The sequence below is a fragment of the Pristis pectinata genome, chromosome 22 (assembly GCF_009764475.1).
Source record: "Pristis pectinata isolate sPriPec2 chromosome 22, sPriPec2.1.pri, whole genome shotgun sequence".
Lineage (NCBI taxonomy): Eukaryota > Metazoa > Chordata > Chondrichthyes > Rhinopristiformes > Pristidae > Pristis > Pristis pectinata.
Genome location: NC_067426.1, coordinates 15,791,289 through 15,800,977, shown reverse-complemented (window position 1 = coordinate 15,800,977; position 9,689 = coordinate 15,791,289). Strand labels below are relative to the sequence as shown.

The 9,689-nt window shown below is 42.5% G+C and overlaps 1 protein-coding gene across 1 annotated transcript; it reads left to right on the top strand.

Annotated features, from left to right (window-relative positions):
• The first annotated feature begins 6,312 nt into the window (after window positions 1–6,312).
• On the top strand, window positions 6,313–7,002 carry cldn23l (claudin 23-like). Its single transcript, XM_052036605.1, has one exon. The coding sequence runs from the start codon at window positions 6,313–6,315 to the stop codon at window positions 6,904–6,906; it is 594 nt and encodes a 197-aa protein (XP_051892565.1). The 3' UTR covers window positions 6,907–7,002.
• The last annotated feature ends 2,687 nt before the right edge of the window (window positions 7,003–9,689 follow it).

Here is a 9,689-nt window from a genome sequence, read left to right as displayed (position 1 = left end):
AGGATGATTGCCTCCCTGTAGCTCATATTTATGAACTCCTCGTTCTCCTGTAGGAGCCAAAGATCATCCAGCTGCAGCTCCAGTTCCCTAACACGGTCTGTAAGGAGCTGCAGCTGGATGCACTTCGTGCAGATGTAGCTCTCAGGGAGATTGGAGGTCTCCCAGAACTCCCACATCTCACAAGATGAGCACATCACTGACCCTGGAGCCATTCTAACTACTCAAGCCTGGCACTAAAGGAAAAATCAAAGACAAAACTTACCAGAGACTTACCTTAGCCTCCGCCTCCTCTTGCTGAAGCCTCTTGAGTCAAAGCCTCAAGTGCTCCACTCTAACCCTGGTCCACAATGGCCACTCCACTTATACCTACTTTCCTTTTATTCACTGCTGTTAATTAACAATTTGCAAATGTACCTCTATTAGATGCTTGCAAGGTGAAACTCACAAGCACACGCTCAGAGACTCACCTCTTTTCAAAGCTCCTGCTCCAAACCTCGCTCCAAGTCCTGACTCTGCAAGGTGAAAGTTTATACATTGTTTAGTCAATGATTTCTGCAGACTGATTTCTGCTGTTTTTGCTGTGGTTTGTGAATAAATAATGTACTGTGTGATGTTTCACATGCAGAATATTACAACAAGATGTATACTTTCCTGGGGATGTATACAGTCCAGGTGCTCAACAGAGGAGATCAGGAGCTCAGACATAGTGAAGACAATGACACAATCTTATAATAACTTAGGAGGCCATTTGGCGCACTGGGTCCATGGGAGCTCCCAGGGGAACAATCCCATTAGCCTCATTCCCCCTCTCCTTGTTTCCCTGTGCCCCTTCAGCTCTCACATATGCCCATCAAATGCCCCCTGAATCTTTCTGCCATTAACCTGCACAAGATGGTAATTCACAGTAGAAGGAAAGCAACACATCCAGAGGAATCCCACACAATCATGGTGAGAATGTGCAAAGTCCACACAGACAGCGAAGGTCAGGATCAAACCCAGGTCCAGGAGTTGTCAGGCAGTAGCACCAACTGCTGCACCACCATTCCGGCCTGTAAATGTTCACATTGCTCCTTGCTTCCATTTCAATGTTTAGTCTCAGGAGCTTATGAGGAGTTGGTGTGATGATGTGCTCTTAACTTCATTAATTTCTTGACACAGAAGGTCCTGGCATAGAGACAGAGACCGACAGCCAGACCATAGGAAAACTGAAGGCAGACTTAGACAGATATTTCAAGGAATGGGTAGTGTGGGAGGGAGGGACTCATTTTAGGGACTGGCTAGATGGAGCGTAGAGTCTTTTCTGATCCTTGACATTCTCACCTTCTTATCAAAACCTTTATCCTACCCCTGTAAAACATGTCAGTGGGTGCATTGTCCCTGCTGGTACACAGACGATGCTTGTATGCAATTCTCCTCCTGCTTTATATATAAAAAATGTTTAAACAATAAATTCTTCCTATTAGAATTAAGAGTATCAGGGACATGCAGTGGAATAAGCTGTCTGAATCGCACCTCCTAAAAGTCATCAATCTGAAACACTAATTTCACTTCTTTCTCCACAGATGCTGCCTGACTTGCTAGTAATTGTTTTTTATTAAAGGCTGTGGGGTAATCTGTTTTCAAAATTGACCCTCAACTGTCACAATCTAATCTTTGTTTCTTAAATACAACCCACAAATAAACAATAAAGAATCATTGAGCGGCATTTAGGGAGCTGTGGTTACGGTTGCAGTTTCATTTCATGTCATCAGGAATAAAGTTCCTATCATCTGGTATTGTGCTCACTGGGGAGAGCACACAGATGGTGCACTATCAAGGGCAGTGGGCATCCAATATTCCGGCATGTGCTTCCAGAGTTGTCGCCCCACTCCCTCAAGGAATTTCTCTATGCAGATCTTAAAATAGAGATTGATCTGGAACAAACACCTTCCCAAAGATAAAACAAACCAAGGTAAGAAAAATCAGAGGATCACGCAGGAGATAAAGAATGAAATAGATTTTAGAAATTGATTCATTTTCTGAAATTACTGCAGTAATTATAAATTTGAAATGAAAGGAACAGAAAACCAGGAGAGATTAAAAATAATGTAAGTGAAACCAAGCTGACAGGGAGAGAAAATGAAAGAAATGAAATTGCAAAATGGGAATTCAAACAGAGAATGAGAGAGAATTGGAGAATATCATTTCATGAGACAAATAATCACTGGCCAGGGAAGCAGATGGAAGTTATTATCCTGTGCACTGGGGCATTACGGGTAACTCTCTCCCTGCTTCATGGCTCCTACACTGGGATAGATGATGGAAGCAGAATGGAATTAACTATTCCTAAACATCTTGTCTGAACCTGAAGTGACAGTGAGACCGGAGTGTAATGATGGAGGGGACCTCTGTGGTATTTCATCACCTATCATGATATATGCATTGCAGATGTTGTATTGAGATGGCTCTTTATTCTTGGAACAGATTTTATTTGGTGTCATCTACTTGATCCTTTTGGTGCAATCCTGTAGACATCCATTTCGGTGGATATCCCTAAATTCAGTCTAATGGATGTCTGCACAGTCTATCTAGTGGGTCTCCATGCTCACACAATCATGTTAATAGCTTCTATTTTCTGCCAGGGGGTGAGTTCTGGACAAACTTTGGTGAAATGGAGAAGTACCAACCTGCTCCTGGGTAGCTGCAGAGTTGCGTATGGGTAACACTCTCAACTTCCAGACCCCAGAAACAGATAGTCTGTTCTGAACTCTGTCCTGTGAAGAGATTACCAGATGGACAGAGGGAAAACTTCCAGGAAATGCTCAAAGCCCCTTTGAAAAAATGCAACATCCCATTGACTCCTGAAAATCATGACCACTCAAAGGGGAGTAGGAGCATTAGGGAGGGGTCTGAGAACCAGGAACACACAAACCCAGTGTAGTTGGTGGTAGGAGTGCATCACCTCACAAAACTATCCAGCCACCCATCCCATCAGGTACCAGCACTAGTCTATGGTTCTCACATTGGCTTCATCAGTCACCTGAGAATGCACAAAACTTTAGTGGAAGCAAGTCACGAGGGACTGCCTAAGAAGGTTGTATATAATAGTCCATGAGCAGCAGAACAAAGTGAATATGTTGATTGCTAATGTAATTGTGCAGGAAATTTTAATGTTTTAAATAGTGCTTTTGGTTTTACATTTGGGAGCACATTAAAGAAGCAGCATACATTGTAACCTCAGTGTCTTCTCTGCTCTCACCTGTTCTGGTAATACATATATAACCTCCTGCTATAATTCACATTATGTCCCATCCTCCAAAGTGATTCTAATCCCTCAATCTCTCCTCACAGGTACACACACTCCATCATTCCCAAATGGATCACTGCATTACAGTTGAGGCAGGTTTTCTGAGGCTAAGACAGTATCTAGGATCTCATTCTTTAGCTCAGCATGTGAGAGGCACATGCCAGAGACCAGGTTCCAGTTCCAGTTAGAGGTCAAATGCTGAAACGGGTCTGTAGGTAGCAGACCAGAGACTGACAGAAATGGGTGCAGAGCGTTAGGAAGTCAGAGTAAGAGATGTGGGAAACAGAAGTGGCAACGTACCTCAGAAGTATCAGTGGGATGTCTGTAATTATTTTATGCCCAGTTAATGTTCATATAGATAATTAGAATTATTTTCAGAGGTAATGTATCTAATTAAAAAGCAAAATGTTGCAGTTCCTGCAAATCTGAAATAAAACAGAAAATGCTGCAAATACTCAGCAGGTCAGGCTGCATCTGTGGAGAGAGAAACGGTTAATGTTTCAGGCCTTCACCTTGAAATGGAAGGAACATAGGAGGATAAGAAATAGAAGCAGAAGGCCATATGATCCCATGAGACTGCTCTGCCACTTGACAAGGCCATGTCTGATTTTCCTGCCCTATTTCCATAACCCATAATTTCTCTAATATTCAGCAATTGATCAATCTCAGTTTTGAATACAGGGTATCCCGTGTCATGGAGGGGTTGTGTTCCTATAAAACCACCCATATTGTGACTTTCTGTAACAGAAACCCTTTTTCCCCACAGAATCCCATGTAATAACTGGCGATACCTTCTTACGGGAAAGTTTTCTCTCACGGTCTATAGACAAAGGAATTCTGATTGTATTGTAGGCAGAAGAGAAAGGGTTGTTTTAATTAACTAGAAATGGATGATATATTGTTTAATAAAGTATCATTGTACGAGTATCAACAAAAGGGACTGCCTTGTCTGTTTCCAAAGCAAATCTCTTAAGTGGCCTCCCATTGTGTACAATCAATGACTCAACCTTCACTGTCCTCTGAAGTAGAGAATGCCAAAAACTCATCATCCTTTGAGTGAAGAAATTTCCCGTTATTTCAGTCCTAAATGGTCCACTGTTTATTTTGATATTGTGACCCCAAGACCTAGACTCCTTTACCAGAGCAAAGGTCCTTCCTGAATCCATCTTGTTGAGCCCTTAACAGATTTTGTAAGTTCTCTCTCATTCTTCTAAACTCCAGAGAATAAAAATCTAACTCACTCAATGTCTTATAATGTATACCTGTCCTCCCAAAAAGTGTCTGATAGATTTTCACTGCATTCTCTCTATAGCAAGTACATACTATTTTAGTTAAGGGGACAAAATTATGAACAGTGCTCCAGGCATGGTCTCACCATGCCCCTAATTAATTTAGTAAGGCATCTTTACTCTTAAACTCAAACCCTGTAGCAATAAAGGTCAACACATCATTTGTCTTTGGAATTGTCTGCTGCATCTACATGTTAGATGTAAGTGACATATGTGCAAGGACACCCAGTTCTTTTGAACTCAACATTTCTCAATCTCACCTTTAGAAAATTCCTCAGCCTTTCTGTTGCTTCTACGAAAATGGGTGACCTCACATTTTGTCCACATTGTGCTCCATCTGCAATGTTGTTGCCCATTTACTCCTTGAAGCTTCTGAGCTTCCTCATCACAACTCACATTCATGTGATAGCAAACTTGAAAATGTTACATTTGGTCTCCTCAGACAAATTGTTGATATATTTTGCAAATAACTGGGGCCTAAAGCATTGCTCCCTGTGATACTCCACTAATCACAGCCTACCATCCTGAAAAGGACCCATTCTTTCTACTCTTTGATTTCTTTTAAACAACACTCAATCCATGCAAACATATTAACTTCAATTCCATGTGTGGGCCCTTATTGAGAGCCTTCTGAAAATCTAAATACGTCACATTCATTGGTTCTTTCACATCTACTCTACTAGATAAATCCTCAAAGAACACTAATAGATTGGTCATGTCTGATCTCCCTTTCATAGCCCCATGTTGACTCTGGTCAAATGTGTTATTATTTTCTCAGTGTCTTGAGTAGATTCCAGCTTCCTTCCAACAACCAATGTCTACCCAACAGCTTGGTAGTCTCTGTTTCCTCTTCTTTCCCTTTCCTAGAGAGTGGGATAACATTTTCTACCCTCCAAGCTGCAAGAATCATTCCAAAATGTATAGAATTTAGGAAGTTGATAACATATTTTGCTCAAACATTAGCAGGTTACCAGTACAGAAATTGAAAGACACGTTATTAACTGGAAGATACAGTTAGATAGACAGGATTGAAGGTTTCGGATTATTTGGTGTACTGGGTTTGGTGTACCAAGTGAGCTCTCCTTATTAACATAGACAGTGAACCTTCTCCAGTTCCTTATTTCCCATTTCGACATAGACCATTCAGCCCATGGAGTGTAAGCTGGCCCTCAGAGAATCCCATTACCCCCATTCTCCCACCTATTTCCCTGTAATCTATTCTCTCTCACATGCCCATTAACACCTCCCTGAATCCCCTACCACTCACCTACGCTGGAGTTGGGAACAGTGGCCAATTATCCTGCCAAGCGGCATGTTTTTGGGGTATGGAAGGAAGCTGGAGCACCCAAAGGAAACCCATGCAGTCACAAGGAGATTAGGCTAATTCCACATACTATATTGTAATTTTGTAAAATATATAAATTCGGTAATTGACAAGAAATCAGGAACATTCCCACTGTTTAACTTTTTAGGGGAATGGGTGTAGACCTGCTTCCTTCCTCCCAGTCTGGAGCTACTGTATTCCCTAGGTAGTGCAAATGGGAATGTTGGCTGTTTCCCTTATTGTCCCCACCCACCTGACTTCTTCCTTGTCGATTGAGACTCGGGGATTCCCATTCAGACTGACTCTCATTCTTTCTAATTGCCTTTTGTTACCAAATGCTCTTCATTTATTCTTACCCCCTTTTCTTGTCTTTTCACCTTGCAGGTTCCCATTGGACCCTGAGCACCTGCAAAATGCGAACACCACCACCGATGATCATTGGGATTGTCAGTGCTCCCGTAGGGCTGGTCTTGGTGTTTGTGGCAGTTTTGACTCCACAATGGAGACAAGGGCCCATTAACCTGGGGAAGAACATAGCTGTGAAGTCTGATGGACTGTGGGAGTCGTGCCTGGAACTGCAGGACACCAAACAGTGTTGGCCGGTGACTACTGTGTACCAGAGGGATGAGATTGTGCAGTGGTCCAGGGCTCTCATGCTAAGTTCTCTCCTGGTGTGTGGGATGGGGATCATTGTGGCCAGTGTAGGGATACGCTGCTGGATGGACTTTCCGCTGCGCAATGTGGCCGGGGCCAGTGGGGTCGTTATTATCCTGGCTGGGTCTCTGTGCATCACACCACTCACTCTCTACATGACCTTGATGCACAAAATCAGCCCCGACACTGATACCCAGTACCAGAGTGGAAGCTCCCTGTATTTTGGCTGGGCAGGAAGCTGCTTTGAGATCGTCGGAGGATTAGCCCTTGCCCTGAGTTTCACTTGTCCAAAATGCAAGAGATGCAGAGAATCAGGACAAAATGCCAAAAGAACGTATGATGTTGATTACTAGATCATTTACCTGGGGACTACCCATGCTGATTTGTTTCTAACAGGCTACTTCACACTAAGGATGTGTTAAATATCAAATGCAGTGTGACTGTTTGTGTTGTCCTCATTTAGCTGCTGAAGCCCAGTATTAATTCATCAATGGCCAACAGGGCTGCCACCCCTCCATGACTGCCCTGCGATCATCATGAATTGAAGATTCTGTTCCAGGACAATGTTGCAACCAGACACTCAGAATAAAAGCTCATTGGAGCATAAAAGAAACAAAATCTTTCAATCCATTTATTATTACAAAAATCTTGGCTTGAGAAATAAAAGGCAGATTGACTTGAGACCAAGAGTAATCCAAGTGTTTACTGAGGTGGCGTGTGGTGTGGGTGGCAGGAACATAGGGACAAGGCAAATTAGGGGTCAAGACCAGGTAATGTCAGAATCCAGGGATACATCTAGACAGAACTGGCAACACAACTACACCAATCCTGGCTTATTCTGTCAGTATACAAAGCATGTGAAAACCAATATTCAGAAAGGCTATTGAAAAGCAAAAAAATGTAAATGACATGCTGGAAATCTGAAATAAGAATGAGAAATGCTGGAAACACTCAGTAGGCTAGGCAGCATCTGTGGGGAGAGAGAGAGAGAGAGAGGAAAGAGAGAGAGAAGAGAGAGAGAAAGAGAGAGAAAGAAAGAGAGAGAGAGAGAGAGAGAACGAGAGAGAGAAAGAGAGAGAGAGGACATTTCCGGAGAGAGAGAGGACATTTCTGGTTGATGACCCTGCGTCAGAACTGGAAAAGTGAGTAAACAAGCATCTTTTAAGTTGCAGGGAGTGGGAAGACTGAAAAGAGCTGTTGTCCCCTAGCCATCAACTTAGGTTAGGTAAAGCACTACAAGAATCTTAATTAATTCAAAATTCTCACTTTATTATATCCACGTAAATTACCTCGCTTACTGAATGCTAATGTTCTTCTTTTACCAGTACTCACCCGAACCACCACTTCAACTTATAACACAGAAATAGGGGATGTCCCATTTGCCTTTATCTCCCTGCCCTGGGCATGGGGGGGTCTTCCTTGCGATAACAAGTCTCCGGAGTTCTCACCACTCTATATCTGAAATCTTTAATTTCTTATCAGTTCAGAAGCACTCTGCTTCAACTCCATTGGTTCTGGCTCGTCAGGCTAGTCTGTGTCAACCTTTCATTGGCTCTAGCCCAAGGCTACAAGGAGGATTACCTCAAATAAAGACTTGCTCTCATGTCACTTCCTTGCTTCTCCCTGAGTCAAGGCAATCCAAACCAGTCATAGCCAATCCCTGGGCTCAGTTCACAGACATAGACTGTGCTCCCATACGTCTGCAATTCTTACGTTCCCAAAGAACAGTTCACAAACAACTCCTCATCTGGAAATTATCTTTGGTTTGGCAGATAATCAGTAGGGGCCTTGTTGTGTCCACTTCCATCCCTGAGCAAGAACCAGTTCACGAAACAGTTCACAAAATGGTGGCCACAAGAACAGTCTCACAAAATGGCGACCTCCATTCCTTCCACCACATGACAACAACAAAGACATCAGATTTGTCCACTTCCACTGTCCTTGACTCATTACAGTTAGCTGTTTTGTAGATTTTGATTCCTTCATGGCCAAAAGAGCAAAGGGAATGTCTGTGATGGCTTGGAGACCAGGGTTGTCCAGGTGATGCAATTATTTTTGTTGGTTGTTCATGAGAGGAAATGAATGCTCATAAAATGTAGCTGACCTGCCTGGAGGAGCGGAAATAGGAAAAGGGAAACATTCAGAAGGTTAGGCAGCTTCTATGGAAAGAGAAACAGAGTTAATATTTCAGGGGAGAGACCCTTTATCAGAACAGAGAAAGAGAGAAAACAAGTTAGTTTTAAGTTGCAGAGAAGGTGGGGAAGGAACGGATTGAACTAAGGGAATATCTATGAGAGGTTGCTGTGGTGATAAACTGTGGCCTTGCAACAATCTGGTTGATAGTAAATGAGGGAATTAGAGAAAGAGAACACAAATAAAGAAACATGTAAAAGCTGTAAAATGCAGAGCTGCAGGAAGTACCTAGCAGGACAGGTTGTGATAGTGGAGAGAAAAAAAAACCTGAGTCAATGTTACAGAGACACAAGAGACTGCAGATGCTGGAATATGGAGCAACACACAAAGTGCTGGAGGAACTCAGTGAGTCAGGCAGCATCTTTTGAGGGAAATGGACAGTCAACGGGTTGAGACCCTTCATCTGGACTCAACTTTGCTGCTCTCTCAGTTCCTCAATATGCTGGTGAGACCATGTTGTCCCAGGAGTACCAATAATAGGCTCCACCAGAACAACGCAGTCCAAATACCACTACAATGTTCCAAAAAGAGTGTTACACAAGTAATGGCATCATTACATGGCCTTATGTAGAAATCTCATTTGTGGTCATAAGGGGACCGGCACCAGGAAGTATCTGACTGAATTATCTTAATAACACAAAACTACCCAGAAATGGTCATTATCAAGCTTCATTCCAGAGAAAAAAAATTGCTGAAAAAAAATGATGCAATTCTATTGTTGAATTTTAAAAAGCAAAACCCTTACACATAATGGAGAAGGTGCGAATGTTAACTAAAACACACAGTAACAAACAAAACTCCATCAATCATGATAGAAGTTGATGTTTTTTTCCACATCTGCAACTAGTGATTGGTGACTTACTGACAGATTTAGTTGCCGTTTTTCTTCCTTGCATCTGAAGATAGCTGGTACCTCATCTTTCAGACGGTACTTTGTTTATAG

What these genes read in the sequence shown, in the direction of transcription:
- cldn23l (XM_052036605.1), top strand. Translation starts at nt 6,313, where the DNA reads ATGCGAACACCACCACCGATGATCATTGGGATTGTCAGTGCTCCCGTA.